The 17,151-nt window shown below is 42.5% G+C and overlaps 1 protein-coding gene across 1 annotated transcript in view; it reads right to left on the reverse strand.

Moving 5' to 3' along the window:
* The window catches only part of TRIM71 (tripartite motif containing 71), a gene marked incomplete at its 3' end in the record, with an annotated part of 54,963 nt that extends 37,826 nt beyond the window's left edge, over positions 1-17,137 (reverse strand). The window contains exon 1 of the mRNA XM_082277342.1: positions 16,244-17,137. Within this exon, the coding sequence (XP_082133468.1) occupies positions 16,244-17,131 (888 nt within the window). The 5' untranslated portion in view covers positions 17,132-17,137. The remainder of the gene's footprint in view (positions 1-16,243) is intronic.
* Between the last annotated feature and the right edge of the window lie 14 nt (positions 17,138-17,151).

Below are 17,151 nucleotides of genomic sequence, written 5' to 3' on the forward strand. Positions count from 1 at the left end.
AAAAAATCCTTAAGGTAGGTTTTTGTTCTTTCATTCAAAATACTTAGCCATCATAATAGCCGCGAGCAATTCTGAAATTTCCATTATCTATTCACTTTCATCACAAATTAGCCAAAACTATTCAGTTAACATTTTATCCTAATGAATCTGCCACTAGAGAAACACTTCTGAAAATTACTGTTTTCCAGTAATTTTTAGATACATCATATTTGCCAATCCTTCCTCCCTTCAGCAGGCCTCCATTTTAAAAATCCACCACTACTGCTTATACAGTGTGACTAACTCTGCACTAATGATGCTGAAAAACAGGCACTAAATAGTATTTTCATTAATGCCATAGCAGCAGCACAATACACCTTTAATCTGTATGCCATCAAAACTAAACACAGAGGGTTTTCTGCTAAACAAAAACATTTCAGTAACTTCTATACTATCAAATTACTTGTCATTTAAATCCAAGAATGACATTTCAGCAGTTCTAAACCTTGATTCATGAAGCCAAACAAGAAGGCTTAAAGCTTGTATAGTAACTGTCACCCTTTTCTGTTACTTCACTAAAATCTACAAGAAGGAAGCATATAGCCTGCACAGTGAAGCTTTATTTGCTATGGCTACAGAAGGTCTTTAAAGCTCTGCAGCTTATTTTCCAGTTTGCACTGCAGTAATACCAGAGTTTGTGTTTTTTTTTTTAATAAGGTATTTATTCATATGAAATAAGAGCCACTGGAGTACTGACTGGCACCCCAGACACCCCTCCTCTCCTACTGATGAGGAAGCCAGGCTCTTCATTACTCTCTTTCTCAGGCCAGTCACTCAGGGTCTTCTCTATAAAGTCTCTCCCACAAGAGACTCCAAAACACCATCTCAGAAGTTATATTTGAAAGTTCATTCACAGGAAATTGAATTTACACCTGCCTCATTTTTGAGATGTGCACAGAACAGGGATACAACAGTAGAAAGCTGCTTCCCCACCATGACCTCCCGCCCCCACACCTGAAGGGGCTGGGGTAGGGGGTGTAGGAAGGAGACTACCTTTGAGAAAGGGTTTTGAGCTGCAACTTACAAACAGATGCTGGAAACCCAGATCCTTTATCACCATTATGGAGCTTAAGTTACACGTCAAGAAATTAATTCCAGTTGCTAATATAGGAGTCAGGATGTTGTTAGCATCCTGACAATCCCACTCAACCACTGAAGTCCTCTCATGTTCTGTAAGCACCTTGTCTCTCTCAAGTTTCCACATTCCACCAAAACTTGCTGCTTGAGGTGGGGATTGCACTAACTGGTATTACAGCTCTTTGGGCTATGGGTGTCACTGCTTTGCACCAGGATTCTCTACAGGAAAAGTTCTCTGAGAAATGGCACATCAGACTTCTCTCTCACATGGCCAGGTTTTAAGTAGGAGTTCTTCCCAGCACTCACTGGACTGGCTCGTTAGAGTAAAAGCCAGCGTTGGGGGTGTTCCTCAAGGCTCATTTAGTTTGTGGCAGGTTAACTGCTGAAAAAGTTACCCTTCTGTACCTGTTCTTGAGAATGAAGTTCACTGCACAACCAGACAAACAACACTGGATGTTTATAGAAAAAGACAAAGCTGGTTACAGCAAGAAAAGGCTTTCGGGTAGAAGCATAACTTCCCTCCTGGCTGGGAAGTGTTATGGAATTAAGGGTTAACTATTATAACCCCCCACAATATAGGGAATCCTGAAGCTGCAATATTTTAGACTACTCCTCAAGCCAGCTTCACACTAAAACTGACATTGGAAACATTGTCAGAACCTAACACAGCCTTTTTTCCCCAAATGCAGAATTCAGCATTTGATCAACATAGTTTTGACCAAAATCAAATAAAAAAAGATCAGTAGAAAATACTTTGTCAGTCCCTTTTAATGGCACAAAGGCTGAATCCCTTTTGTGCCAGACATTACTTTCAGATGCCAGCACTGCTGCCAAATTGTGTGGTCAGCTAATCTAGCAAGGGCAGAAGTCTACCTTAACTTAGTATATTTTTAAGGGATGTATACTGCAATGGGTCAGAGTTGAAAGTCACTTGACCAAGTAATACTCCATATGTTTTTGTTCCAGGGTAGAATCCACAATTACTAGGGCTGCCATAAAAATCTCAAGTCTACAGTATGGTATGTTAAGGCTTTCACTACACCACCTCCTAATTATTCAGAAACACTGCACCAGAAAACATCACAAGAAACAATAAGGTTGTTCAGAAAGGCCAGGATATTGCATAGCCAAGAGGTGGCAGTGTTTCTATCTGGTAAACAGGAAAAAGACGAATTGTTTATAGCATTCTATTTGGGTGGGAAGCCTAGTGGCATCAAAGTGATGGACTGCAAGAGGCAAAGTTTTTAAACTGCTTCTCTCCCCCTTTCAGCTGCAGCCCAGTTAAAACTGAATATCCTCTGCAGACACTACAACCAGTTACTGGTCAAAGCAATTGCCTTAAGAAGCAGTAGTATACTACTACAAACATTCTAATTAGAGTAATTGAATGCATCTAGACAAGAAGGTGTCAGTATCTAATGCTTTAGTAGGCTCCTATAAATGAAAGCATTTTAAGACATTGTCTATGCAATCGTGGAGGTATTTTTAATTGATAAGAATTTTCAGATTTATATTAAAAATTGTAGCTTAGACTTACCACAAAAAAAAAAAAAAAAGGGAAGAGTAACTGTATAAATCAGTACTTAAATTTCACTTGGCATTTAAGCTAGCCTAAGGAAATCCCAAGACTGCCTCACCTCTGAATTTTTAACATGGTTATTGAACACTGGAAGATGAAGTTTCAGTTCACATGTTCAGTGCAAAGGTCACAAGCTCTGCAAGACCATGATCAGAAACATTCCAGGGCAGTGTTGCTTAATTCATGGCAACAGCTTTATTTAACAAAAGCACTCGAGGAATGGTTTCCCTCCGTAACTCCATATGGGATCAAACATGAAACAAGTCAGCTTACTCCAAGAAGTGGCTTCTTTGACCGCATGAGAGCTGGGTGTTTTGAGAATTTGTTTTGGCTGGTTTTGTTTCTTTTTGTTTGTTTAAACTTTGATTTACAAAGCTCTTTCATTCTGAAAGCATTTTCACCTAGTTTTAGCAGAAAAGGAGCCATGGCATACGTATTTGACAGGAATGTCTCCCCTGCCTGGAGAAAAACAGATACATGAAATGGGGAAAAACAACCCACACACCACGATATTCTGAGTCTTCCTGATCTAGGAAAGCATCTTCCAACAACAGCCATTCGCTCCTTAGCGAACAACTAGCAACGGTTTTCCTGGGTTAGACAGGGGTTTCTGAAGAGGAGTTTCCTTTCTTCGATAATAAGTGTAGCATTTTATATCATTTCACATCATGCTGCTCAAAAAACTTGTGCTACTTTATTAGAGTATGTGCATCCAAAACAAGTTACTAGATTTAGAGCTGTGTCTGTCACCTTGGATTACTTCCCCTTACTACCTCCCTCCTTCAGCAAGGGTTTACATAGCTGTCTGTCAAAGTATCTTTGCCACAGGAGCCAAATGGAAAACTGCCCATCTACATCCAAAATCTGAACCTACTAACACAGGTGTCAACTATTTCTTTACACACACCTTGAGGAAAATTAATACCAGGAAGCTTTGGAGTAAAATCATATGCCACTACATATAATGAGATAATTGTTCTCAAAGGGAAGAATAAACTGCAAAAAAGTGACAATAGGATAGAGTTATAATGAGGGAGGTACTCATTATTCCAAGTAGTTTGTTTGCTTTCCATCCCCAGGTAAGCCATATACAAATCTATCTGAATTCTGCAATAAGGTTAACACTGCGTTCTCATATGCTGAGGAATACCTGGATGAAACAAACAAGATTTCCCAAGACAGCATTCCATGTCAGTGAGTCTCTCACCTGCTGACAGCACATTTGAATAGCATAAAATAATCTCAGCTGGGAGGTATCACTATTCTATTTTTTATTTTGGTCTTTGTTTTGATATGCAACACTTCCTCTTTCCAATCTATCCCCTAGCTAGTGAAAAGTGTTTCCTTTTATGTTTCCTCCCTGGGTGGTGTTAAAATGAATTTAAAATTCAAACAATAAACACATTGATGAAAATACTATGTTCTCCTGTAGACAAGATGATATTGAATTTCATGGATTGTATGATATTTTCAGTTGAGACCATGATTTTTTCTGTTGCTTATATTAGAAAACTAATATTAAAATAATGTAAGACAGGACACTGTCAAGGCTTCCCTGTGATAATTTAAAAATTAAAGCAGAAGGACACACTGTAGACCAGCTACTCTAAAATAAATACTAAACACCTTTTCTTTCTGTTTTCCTGAAACAGTTGTATTGAACATTGGCGAAGACAAAACAGCAGTTCTGACAGGGTACTGGTCCAATACATTATTCTTAGATTGATTAACTGTCAAGATTTATCTTTCATTTAGGAGAAAATAAGTTGGTCTTACTATGCTAGCCAAACCCTCATAAATACTATATGAAAATGATGTTTACATACACACACTGACACTATATAATGAAGGCAAATGAATGGCAACAGATAAAGTGTATTACTGCGAGGAATGAACACTTGTGACTTGCACTAGCAAAAAACACAACAATTTAAAAGTTGTTTAAATTTAAGAGATGCTTAGTCACAAGAATGCTTTATGACATGCACAACTATGGCTTTCACCCAAAATTCATTCAAAGCATCCATGTTATTCAACTTCAAAGTATAAGGCAGAGCTAAGGAAGGAAATGAGATGAGCAGGTTTGGACAAGAGAAAGGGACCTTCCATACATCTTTGGTCCACACCACTGAGGAGTTTCATCAGCTGAAGCTCCTTAGCAGTCCCTGTTCTCTGCTGACTGGCATAGGCTGGCATTAAGAACAGGTGTCAGAAGTGATATCACATACAGAATAAAAATGCTATGAATTGTATTTACAAGGATGTTAACTGAAAGGTGTGACTTCACTCTAAGAAACTGGTTGCCAAATGAGGCAGCTGAGTAACTCCTCCTCAAAGTTCTGCAGCTAGACAAGCAATTGGAAACCAATTAAAATAAAGCTATAAGTAGTTTAACACCCTAAATAGCTTCTACAACTATAAAAATTATGGTACTCTTTGAAGAAAAATAAGTTAATTGCTTGCATCTAAGGACTGAGATATGAAAAGGAAACTATTAATTTTAAAAATGGCTCAAGTTGATTTTTTTTTGTTGCAGTTTGTGAAAGTAAGCTCATGTTAACACATGCACTTTTAAATTATGGTTCTCCTACTTGTTCTCTCAGTGTATAAAGTTTTTTGGCATCATTGCTGAAAGACCAAGATAGGAGCACTAGTAAAGACTATCAGTAATCACGTACTACTTGAACTCGCTTCACTGGCTCAGGAAAGGACTGACAAGGAAGCGTTCCAGTGAAAGAAGAGCCTCTGGATCTAAGCCAAGCCCAAGTATGCCACTACAAGCTCAAGTGGCCAGCCACAGAATCCAACTACTCCAGTCTTTGCAAAGACATGCTGACCTTACCTATATCCAAGTCAATGCCAAAGTCTCCTACAAGGGGAAACGAAATGTACACGTTATATTAATTGTAACTGCAGTGCTTCAGAACTTCCAGCAAAATCTCTCTAGTAGTTCTCTAGAAGATGTAGCTTCCTAAATCATAAAGAATTTTCAATTGTTACTAGAAGGTATCAACATGCACTAACCATGTACCAATATGTAACAATATATGCAATGACGGTGTACAACTGCTCCCTGGAAATGTTATTTGAAGAATAAGCCACTTGGAATGAGGGGCCCACATGTACCCCTTCAGGTTCGGAGGAACATTGCCTTAGAGATTTACCACTTGTTTTGGTAAGGGACAAAGAAATTGGGCTGACTTGACACAGCTGCTACTGAGGAAGAGTTCAGATTCAGAGGTACATAATGAACTACTTTTGACAAGATGCAAAGATGGGATAATAACACCTTTGCCAGAAAAGCAGTAACATGAAGATAAAGTTTGTTTTGACAAGTCACAACTGTCTAAAACTTAGGAAGTTTATCAAATTTGTATGCATTGGGAAGTGCATACAAACAGAAAAAGCACCTCTCAGGAGTGTCTGGAGGTTTGGAGTGGACAGCCCTCCAGCAAATCGCCAGCTATGCAGTAAAAGCCAGCTCAAGACACTTCAGCCTTTCTTCCACTTAGCCCAGCCTACTTAGATTGCCCACTATGAACCTCCCTATGAACTGTCCCACCAACCACCACTCAGGGTAATTCATGCTTCATGGGCAGAAAGCTCAAGGGCCATACATTAGTTATATAGCAAGAGGCTCAGAGCCCTTGAAAAAATTAGTAATGCTGGAAGAGCGCAAGAGCTACCATGAAATATTGTCAATTAGAATACATGTTGTCTAGAACAGAGAAAAAAAACAGCACTTTCATGCTAAGAAAGGGCATGTAGTACCTTTTGGAACTCTGTCAACAGCCACCATTTATAACTCTAATCAAATTCTTAATTCTAATCTTATCAATGCTTTCATGATATTGGGGGAGGCAGGGATTATTACATCCACCCCCTCACTGACAATTGTATTAAGTACAAGAGGGGAAAAAGCAAGGAGTGTATTAAATTTTACTCCCATTACCATCTTAGTACATACAAGAGCAGCACTAGAAAGACTGGGACCTCAGTGTTCTAGGAACTCTTTTGTACTTCATCCTTTCCAATTCCCTGATGTTTTGTTATTGTTGCCAGTTTGGTTGTTATTTCTTTCAGGGTAGAATCCACTCCAGACCACTGCCTGATCTTTCCAGTACCAATTTTTTTATTATAATAATTTTGTCTTTTTTTTCTTCCATAAACTGTCCCTCCTTTCTTCCCAAAAATATCTGCCCATCCATTTAAAAGCCTTTTAACAAAAGTTAATACCAAATATATCCTATTGGGACACAGTTGCAACACTGTAGCTGTTTCTCCAGTAACTAGCCTGGGGAAATTATTTTCCATTATTTTAGTCTAGTATTCAATTCAACTAAGCTCTTTTGTATCATTATCTGCACAATAATGTCCACAACTTGCAAGCACTTCAGTGGGAGAAACAACCATTTTCATTTTCCCCTACAAATAACCACTTCTCTGAAGGGAGACTGTTTGGTTCTCACAACAACTTTAGCTGGCTTGCTGATCAGTCACCAATTAAAGAAAATCTGGTTTCCAATTTGCTCATCTAGCCACAAAAGCCGTGTTTGGGACACTCAGCCGGCTCATTCGGCAACCGGTTTCTTAACAGAGAAGCCATGCCTTTCTCAAGTAACATCCTTGTATGGATCAAGTATTCTTGAAATTTGAGTGACTTTGTCTAGCAGGCTGCAGACCCCCTTCACGCTCCAACTTCAATGTATTAAATCTCCAGTGCCTTTGGGCACACCATATATAGCGGTGGGGGCGGGGTGTGCTGCAGGGGGCTGGAATTTAACCCTTTACCAGCCCTGCTTTTAAAGGGAAAAAAGAAGGCTTGGAGGCACGATGCTCCTTCTTTCCATGCCCTAAGAAAGTTCTTACTCAAAGTAACAGACACACTTTGCCTCACAGATACATACACTTACTAAAACATCCAGGAACTATATAGTTGACTTCCAAAGCACAGCAAGACACAGCAGCAGCAAGACCCCAGGAGCTACCTGACCACATTCCCTTACACCCTCCACCACCTGACATGGCATTATTCAAGGTTACAGAAGACCAGCAATAGTAACCTTGTCAGGCAACCAGTACTGACTCACTCACGGGTGATTCACAGAGCACACTAGCAACCCTGACACAAGACAGCAGCATTTCTCTATTCCCTGATGCAGCACCAGGTTGGATTACAAAGCTTAAGGGCATCCATAATGCAGACAGCTTTCAAGCTTTGCTTGCACCCAATATTTAAGGCTAGGGATTTTTATTTTCTACAATAAGATGACAGTGTGAATAGCTGAGTAAAAAGAACCACTGAAATGAAGAGGGAGGGAAAAGGGGAGGATTCGAAGTTTGATAGCTGACATTTTACCCTAAATAATAGTTTGCCTTTTGTTAACCAAGAGGAGCTGAACAAAAGGCTGTATAAAATTAGTTTTTTAGCATATGTCAGCCACTCCGGACAGCAAGTACCTACACATTCAAAGAGAATCCACAAAACCCAAGACAACATGGGACATGGGGAAGATACAATAACAAGCTCCAGTACTACCATCCGAGAATCCTGCTGAAGTTTGATTGCTGAATTTGAGATCCCTGCCAGCCTTTTAATCCAGACAAACACAGCGTTTGGTAGCTCTGCACATTCACAGTACCTTGCCCAGCAAAAGAAAGTATTTACAGTAGATGGTAGTCTGTAACAACACTGACTAGCCACAAAATGTATGGGGTGGGCATGTAATACAAACGAACAACTGAAAAAGATAAGGTTTAGCAAACTTGACGGAACACCTTTAAATATTTTGGTTATGCATGGAGACTAACCAACATTAGAGTGAAAATGATACAACACAAGTTTAGCTATTACCTTTAGCTCACTAAAGAACCCTTCTTCCCCACAACACAGATTCAGAGCATTTGCTATTCTCACATTCCTGGAAAGCACTGGTATGAGAGCAGCCTCGGTGATTGCTTGTGTGATCTTTGGAGATAATACTGTAGTAACAAACAGGAGTAAAACATACCTGCTGAGGTGACAGCAGTAGCCTTTGGTTGGGTTAATCTGTCCACTTCAGAGATGAGTTTAAGACAATTCACGTGTTTCTTCAGTAGAGATCATTTCCTCTATAGCAGTCAAGGCACACCTCAGAGTCCCCAGAATTTTAAGTGATCAACTCTGGAAAGTGACTCGCACCCATTGCCAGCCCAACAGGTTTAGAGCTTGCCTCGTCACTTCCCTGCTGCTGGGAGGTAATCCATTTTCTCCAAGTCAGCACCAGTGCAGAGGCATACAGCACAAAGCATGCAGAACCATAAAACAATAAGCATTTGAAGTTTCCAGTTCAAGTCTTAGTCACTTCAAAAATATTTCAACCACATATGAAGGAAACTGCTAACTAGTCATCATCCTATCCAACAAGTTCACCATCTGGGGTTTTAGAAATGCATATTACACACTCAAGAGAAATAACAGGAATGGAGCTCTTATTTCTTAGAGCTTAACATGTAACTATGAATTAATTCTTGTGTCAGTATTGCACACATATCCAAGATGCCTGAGCAACACAGAACATATATTCATGAGCCTCATCCGTGAGTACTGCGTTTTATTCCTTTTCATACTGTGCTATACAGCTAGAGCATTCAAAGCAGGCCAACATTTTTAGTTGCTAAAAAAAGATTAGCAGCTATGGACTCTAAACCTGAAAAGAATTCATTTTGTTGAGGGTTGATAGCAGAGGAAGAAACAAGTAGCTTAGAGTCAAAAGATCTTTAGAAAAGAAGCACACTACTGTCTTAGCCACATAAAATTTCTCTTCTTTAAGATGTTAGGGCAAAGATAAAATAACGTCTGAGGTGACATTACATAGTAAAGAAGGTTTTGTACTCAAGGTAGAAGTTGGCAGATAGTATTGCTCCAATTCCTTAACAGGTTTTTCTTCCATTTCTGTGACTTGATTTGGATGCACAAGATTAATTTGTTACAAGGACCAAACCCATCCCACCCAGAGAGCCCTTCTTCAAGCACAGCCAGGGAAAGGAGAAGACAACCCAGGGAAGGAGCTGCAGCTGAGCCTGTGAGGAGAACAGCTGAAACAAAGTCAATATGCCTAATATATTTTAGGATCAGGGACATCCATTCCTTACATTAGCAGTACTTGAATTGCCAAGCAGTAGCCAGTCCCATTCCCATCCAGTATTTCCACACTTTAATTTAAGACTTCAAATGATAGGTTAAAAGCATTAGTAAAAATTATGTACTATGTAATTATGATCCAAGATTATATTTGTAACTGCTCTACTGAAAGTGGATTACAGCTGAAGACAATAAACCTCTTCTGTGAAATCTTATCTGTGGTAACATTGGTCTTGCATTCAGTGCATTGTTCATGCAGCTTAAGATCTATGCCCTCAACACATCATGATTCTTTGTCTCATGGAAAGACACCAACAACTTTGCAGGAAGGAAGGGAGTATGGGAGGAAAACTAGGAAGAGACTGGGTCAAGACAGTATTGAAAGAGGAATGATACCTCCTCTACTTTAAAACAGAGGAACTAAGTAGTTTTCCTTTAAGGAAGCATGGTCTAAAAAGCATGTTTACATGCTCTGAAGATTTAGCTGAAAGGAAAAACTGCTACACATGAGATGCAAGATTTCATCACTAAATGGAAGCAAAAATTCAGCTAGACCTTCTCTCCCATTTACAAGACACTTCAAGAAATCGCTTTTAAACAAAACTGTAATTAAAAAATTACAGGTATACAGTAGACTAGTTTCATGCCTATTTATTGTATGCACATCTCTAGTTGTATGTTCTCAGAAAAAGTCACTATTAACCTCAGAGGTTTATGCTGCAGCCTGCAAGCATTAATATCCTTACATACAGCAACACTCTTGGTTTTACAAATACATGCTCTCAGTAAAAACAGTCCATGAAAGGTGCCTGAATATCCAAGGCATTTCTGCTTCTTCCAGTTTTTACTCACTGGAAATTGTCTGAAGTCATGTTTAATTAAGCCAGTAGTGTAACAATATCATTATCACCAGGAGAAAAACCTGACAACTTTGCTGCATTTACCCTAAAATGTTGAGTGGATTTCAACACCAGTCACAGCACAGCAGGGGGGGGGTTTGGATTCTGTCCAGTATGGTATCAAAGCTGTTTTAAAACCCAAAGTTTTCATTCTCTTACTAAGAGAAGGAGTTAAATAAAAAGACTTCTGCATGCAGGGAAGAGCCAGGACCTACAGATGTGATGGAGGCATCTAAAGGGAAGGTAAGGCAGGGTAATCCAAGAGGTTTAACAGCTGATAGCTGAACAGTATTTGTAAATTTAAAAATATTGTGAATTTAGAGATTATTCCAATCCCTTATCATCCTAAGGATGTTAAATCCACATTCCATAAATCACATATGAACAAAATAACTCACTACCCTGCTTTCTTCATCAGGAAAAAATTAAAAAGGAAAACACAACTGTCAGTAACCTAATCTGAAGCATTGCCTTCAGATGGGCACCTGTATGTGCATTTGATATCAGAAAAGACACAGTAAGTATGATAAATGAAGGCTGCATGAGTACAAAGAACTACATGCAGTTTCTTACGTACCCTGGAAGTAAGAATTTCTCTAGCTTGTGCACAAGGATCACATTTTAAGATGACTGCCTCAGGATGCACTCCTAAAATCCTTAATCATTTTGTTAGGCGGCAAAACCCTTAATCATTAGAAAGAGAAACAGCAAGAGCCTGTATCACACACTGCAGTTTCATATAAATAACCCTTGAGCAAGAGATGGAGAACTGGAACTGGGAACACGAGCATACTCCCTCTGCATCAGCCAAGTGCTCTGGCGAGACGTGTGGGTGGATGGCACTGGGAGCACCTCGGAGCAAAGCTCAGCATTTGGCAGTATGGAAAGCCATTACACAAAAGCAACCCCGTTTAACCTACCATTCCTGTCTAAGGACTCTATTCCTCCTCCCCCCTCATACCAGTTCAGCCTGCAGTTAAAATAAACTTTTACCAGTGGTAGAAAAAGGGAAAAAAGTTTTCTGTCATGTTAAGTGAGTTAAATTGGCTCACAGAAGCATCTCCTGAGTGCACACAGCCTAGCCTGGTGAGAACAGAAGAGGAAGTGAGATCCCCTATTCTGAGTAGCCGTGAGATGTTAAGACAGCTTGCTCCCTATTGTGAAACCACAGCTTTACCCTACATTAGAGCAGCTTAGACAAATTCAATCAGCAAATTTAGCCAAGGTACCAGATAAGTAGCTTTCAGTTCAACTGACAGATATGCAGTTGAATGTTTTCCCCTATACATGCACAATCCTCCAAAAATTGCATTTTTTACGGTCTGTAAGACAGTAAGAAGGAATGCATTTTATTTGTAATCTAAAAAGATAAGAAATCCAGGAATATATGCAGTCCCAGAATTCAACATAGCAATCTAATTTTACTGAGTCTTGTCCACATGCTCCAATAGCCCCATGAACCATTGCAACTCACTGAAAGTGGCAAAAAACTTCCGAGTTTGTAAAGTAATCTGATCAGTTAAGAACCTGACCAAAGACAGAACTGATGCAAGGAAAATGAAGGAACAGTGTGTCTAAGGGCAAGGGAGAAAGACCTTTAAAATCCTTTCTTGCAATGGAGGGAGCTGTGGTGCTACAGGGTTTTGTCTTGTATGTTTTGGTAGTCCATGAACCACTCCTAAAATGGAATCTGTAGAGCAATATGAGAACTAGAAGGGTCACACACTGTTAAGCTGACTGAATTTGGCAACTCCACACTTTCCCTAGAAAGTGTTAGAAGTCTGTTACTGAAGTGTTTGGACCATCCGCCACTGTTATCATGAAATGATATTAAAGCACACAGCAGCTGAGCTCTGGCATAAATAAAACCCCATTTATTTAACTTGCAACTTGTGGCATTTTCCACTTTCTGCAAACTCACTTGAATCCAGAGAGTTTCAGTACAAGCCAAGTGTCCTATAGCTGTTCCAACATCTTCTAAGAGCGTGGTTTCGTTTGCAGACTATTAAGACTTCCAATAAAAGAAAAATAGAGGTGCTCTTTCAGTCACATGAAACAATGAAGAACACATTGACATATCAGGTAGGATATTTGGTAAAACTAAAGTAAAATCTTTTTCAAGTCCTATTCTAGTTGATTTTATAGCAATAACATCTAGTTGCTACAGTAGCGTTGATAGTTCTGTCCATACAACAAACACTGCCAGACAAAAGAAAATTATCAGGGTTGCAACACCGTTACTTTTGTAGAATGCTTTGAAACATCTGAGATTAAGCATTTCCCCTGCTGCCATGATAGCATTTTACATCAGACTGTGAGGTTCCCAGTGGTAAACCACCAGACTGGGTTTCAACAGCAGCTCTGTGACAAAGAATTGGCTTTTGCTCCCCCCGCCCCCCCCCCAACACTTTTATTCACTTTCTTTCACGCATCACTGTAGTATCTGCAGGCATTGCTACCCTAAAAGCAGTGTTCAGGGGTTCTCTTTAATGTTTGCCACTACTGTAACAGTCAATATTCTCTGTTACAGAGACTGCTACATACTCATAGCACACAACCAAAGTCAACAGCTCAACTGAGACCAGAGCCATCTCGACTAAAAAGACACTATGCCAGACATCCCAGTTAAGAGCTGAAATCTGCATTTCTCTGCATTAAGAGGATGAGCAACTACACTGATCTTGTCTGGCAAATGTGTATGTGTAGTCTTGTTTTGAGACTTGGAACACCCAGTAAGTAACCACCCACGGTGCTATTTCCCTTCTCACTCGAGGGAGTCTCAAAACGGAGGTGGAATGAGGAAAAATTATGGGGAATGGACAGTGATTCCCAGAAGGAGGGACGGAAACACCAGAGAGGAACAGGACCAAAGGTAACAAATGAGTAGCAGTATTAGGACAGGAGCATCATGTTCTAGGCAAGGAGGCACAGAATAAGGGAACCAGCAACTTTTGTGCAGAAAACCCTCAGAGATGGGGTCAAACTCCTTATAACTGATCTCAAACAAGGTGAGGAGGACGTACCCTGGCAAAGCAGAACTCTGCATTTAAGAGAACTACTCTTCCAGCAGCTTACAGATGAGATCTGCCTATGCCTGCATGAATTAATCTGAGGGAATATCCTGCTCACCAGCTTTTCTCACATACTGAGCAGAACCAGAGTTTTTAACTACTAATATTACGGTTTCAGGCTACCATTCCTGCCTTGCATTTTAGGTTTGTTTTTACACTATTAGCCAAACAAAGTACTTAAGTGATGCACTAAGTACTCTCCTGGAAGGCTGCCTTTCTATTATCGTGCCTTTTATGAGGCTGTAAATAGCATTCTTAAACAAGCAATAACCCTCACAGTTTTGCAGCCACCCTTTCTCAGAAAAAAACTTGTACACCTCACCCATATTTTTAGCCAAAGCGAGAAAAATTTACAGGATAAACTGTTCCTAACAGTCAGTCTCTCCCAAACAATTCCCCTTGAGTGAATAATAAATACTTGCAAATACTGATCAGGCACACCTGCATTAAGGAGCCACCAAAATGCACTAATCAAGAACAGTAGCAGATCATTAATTTGCAGAATAAAAGCCTTTCTCAACAGGAGCTGAAGGCTTGAAAATGCTTACTTGTTTTAAAACAATTTCTAGGTCTACAGGATACAGGAACACCCAAACCCAATCCTTTAAGAGGTGTACTCTTTTCAGAGTACACTGTTGAAAGTAAAATTATTTATTTAAAATAAATTAAGCTTTTTCAGAAGTTACTTCTAGAAAAGCTGTACACTTTAAGCAAGGCTAGAATACCTTTGTTCCACTTGCAATTTAAGCTTTTAAGTCCACAAAATACCTTGGAGCTCCTATCCCAGCTACTCTTTTACCAAATGATGGAGAATATATCACATTAGAAGCTGGATATTCTATGCTATGGCCAAAAGCCCTCAACTGTTTTATTTTACACACTTAAAAAAGAAGTGTGTAAAACTACTCGCCCTACTGAGAACACAAGAACTAGAAGCTTTCTAGCCTGTACCACAAGACCAAAGTTATACTCCAAAATGAATGCAGAAAGATGGCTTTTTTTAGCGTCTTAAGAACATCATGCCTTATTTCAGTCTAGCATTCAGTATTACACGTGTGCTTTAGGAAGCCCACTCTTAGGGAGATACCGAGATACCACAAAGAGCTGTAAACAGCCCAGCTGCCATAACGTTTCTGGGTTGGTTTGGGTTTTTTTGTTAAAAACTTGATTGTTCCTCAAGCACACTTCGTGTCTCCCAAATGTCATTTTAAGGTCTTTCTTTTTCCACAGAATTCATACATTCTGTCCTCTGACACTAGCAACTTCAAGAAACACAAACCTGACCTTTCTGGAACTATTTCATAGCTATAACAACATGAGAGGAGACAGAAAAAGCGTCCCTGAAAACTGAAGGCATCACCACATTTCCCTAGGCTAAATGCCTTCATGTATCAGTTAAGCAAGCATCCCACAGGAAACTCTTGTACTACCCCTGTCCTCAGGCAGGTTTTCCCTGAAGCCCCTTGTTGTGCTGTCCAATTTCATCCTGGGAGGAAACTACCTCCAACGCTGGTTACTGGAAAATTCCAGCAAAATCCCCCTGCGCTGACCCCCAGAGCAAAAGGCGAAAGTCAGCAGATCGCCATTTTCCAGCTTCAAACGAAAAATCAAGTTTCAAACTATCACGGCAAGAAACTATCCCAGTGAAACTTAAGACACTTTCAGTACACTTTGAAGAAGCCACTGCCTCTTAAGATCTATGAAACAATACTTAGGGTCACCAGAACCAAAACTTGCAAAGCCAAAGCGTTTTAAATTAACACCACATAAAGCAAGTTCCTGTTTTTGCATCAGTAGATGTTTGCCACCACAGAAGTAGTTAAAATGTTGACCAAGGGCAGGAGATGTAGCTGGCATATGCAAGCGTGAATATATCTCCTAACTTTTTCGCTACCTTTTATTTATTTATAAATCAATAATCAAAAAGGTGTCCTTTCCTCAACACAGTTATCTTCCTTCCCTATTTATTCGTTTTTCTTTCTCCAGTGGGTTACACACCGAACACGGCCGTACAAAGACTCCACAAAACAGTTTAACTCAACATTGGGGCTCTGGGGGGCCCCAAACCTTTTTCTCTTGCATCTCCACGAGCCCGAGGAGCTCCCTCTGAGGGGCACAGCGCCCGCAGCAGCCCAATGCCCCCACTACAACCCGCTCACGGGCAGACCGGGGCTCCGCCAGCCGCCTCCGGGGACAGCGTGTCCCGCACCTCGCGGAAGGGCCCCCGGCTCTCCTCCTCCTCCTCCCGGGCGGCGGCGCCTCGCCGCACGCCCTCCCCCGGTGTGCCAGCGGCTCCCGCGCCCCGCACCGGCCCTGCCCCCCGTCCCCAGCCCCGCGGGGCGGCAGAAGCGCCGCGGCCGGTCCCCGGCGATGCGGGCGGGGGCCCTCTGGCGCCGGCCAGGGGCGGGAGCGCGGCCGCCCCTTCCCTCCCTCCCTCGCCGCGCACCGCGCTCACCTCGTCGTCGTGGTGCTGGCAGTAGCTGGCCCGGTCGGGGAAGACGGAGAGGATGTTGTACGGCGAGCCGGGGTAGGGCGGGCTGAGGGCGAGCGGCGCGGCGGGACCGGCGGCGGCGGAGCCGGCGGCGAAGCGCTCGATGAAGTGGTCCTTGGTGAGGCGGACGCGCTGGTGCGCCCGCACGCAGTTGTCGCACAGGTGCTCCTGGCAGTCGAGGCAGCGGGAGCTGGCGGCGTTGCCCTCGTCGCAGGAGCTGCAGCGGGGCTCGCCCTGCCGGCTGTGGGGCCGCCGCAGCAGGAGCGCCGCCGAGCCGCCGCCGCCGCCCGAGGAGGACGACGACGACGTCGAGGAGGGCGCGGCCGAGGCTGCGGCGGCGGGCGAGGAGCCGGCGGCGCGGGGCGGCCCCGGCGGCGGGCGGCCGTGGTGCCGGTTGTTGCCGCCGCCGCCGCCCCCGCCAGCGCTCGAGCCCGCGGCGGGGCCGGCCCCGGCGGCGCGGCCGTTCTTCTGCTCGTCGGCGGCGGCGGCCACGACGACGACGTCCAGCAGGTTGCTGAGGAGGAAGTTGGAGGAGGGCAGCGCGTCCATGCCCGAGGGCTCCGAGATCACCACCTTCTGGTCGCAGATGGGGCAGCGCAGCTTGAGCGCGTCCCCCGCGCCGGGGTGCCGCTGCGCCTCCAGGCACTGGCGGCAGAAGGCGTGCAGGCAGGGCAGGACGTGGAGCCGCCGCGGCGGGCCCCCGCAGGAGGAGCCGCCGCCACCCCCGGAGGAGCTGGAGGTCTGCGAGGAGGACGAGGAGGTGGAGGAATTGGACGAGAGGGGAGCCGGCGAGCCGCACATCTCCTTGCACAGCGGGCAGATCTGGAAGTCGGACTCGGGAAACGAAGCCATTTGCGACGGGCCTGACTCCC

This window comes from Coloeus monedula (genome assembly GCF_965178545.1).
Source record: "Coloeus monedula genome assembly, chromosome: 1".
NCBI classification, from domain to species: Eukaryota; Metazoa; Chordata; class Aves; order Passeriformes; family Corvidae; genus Coloeus; species Coloeus monedula.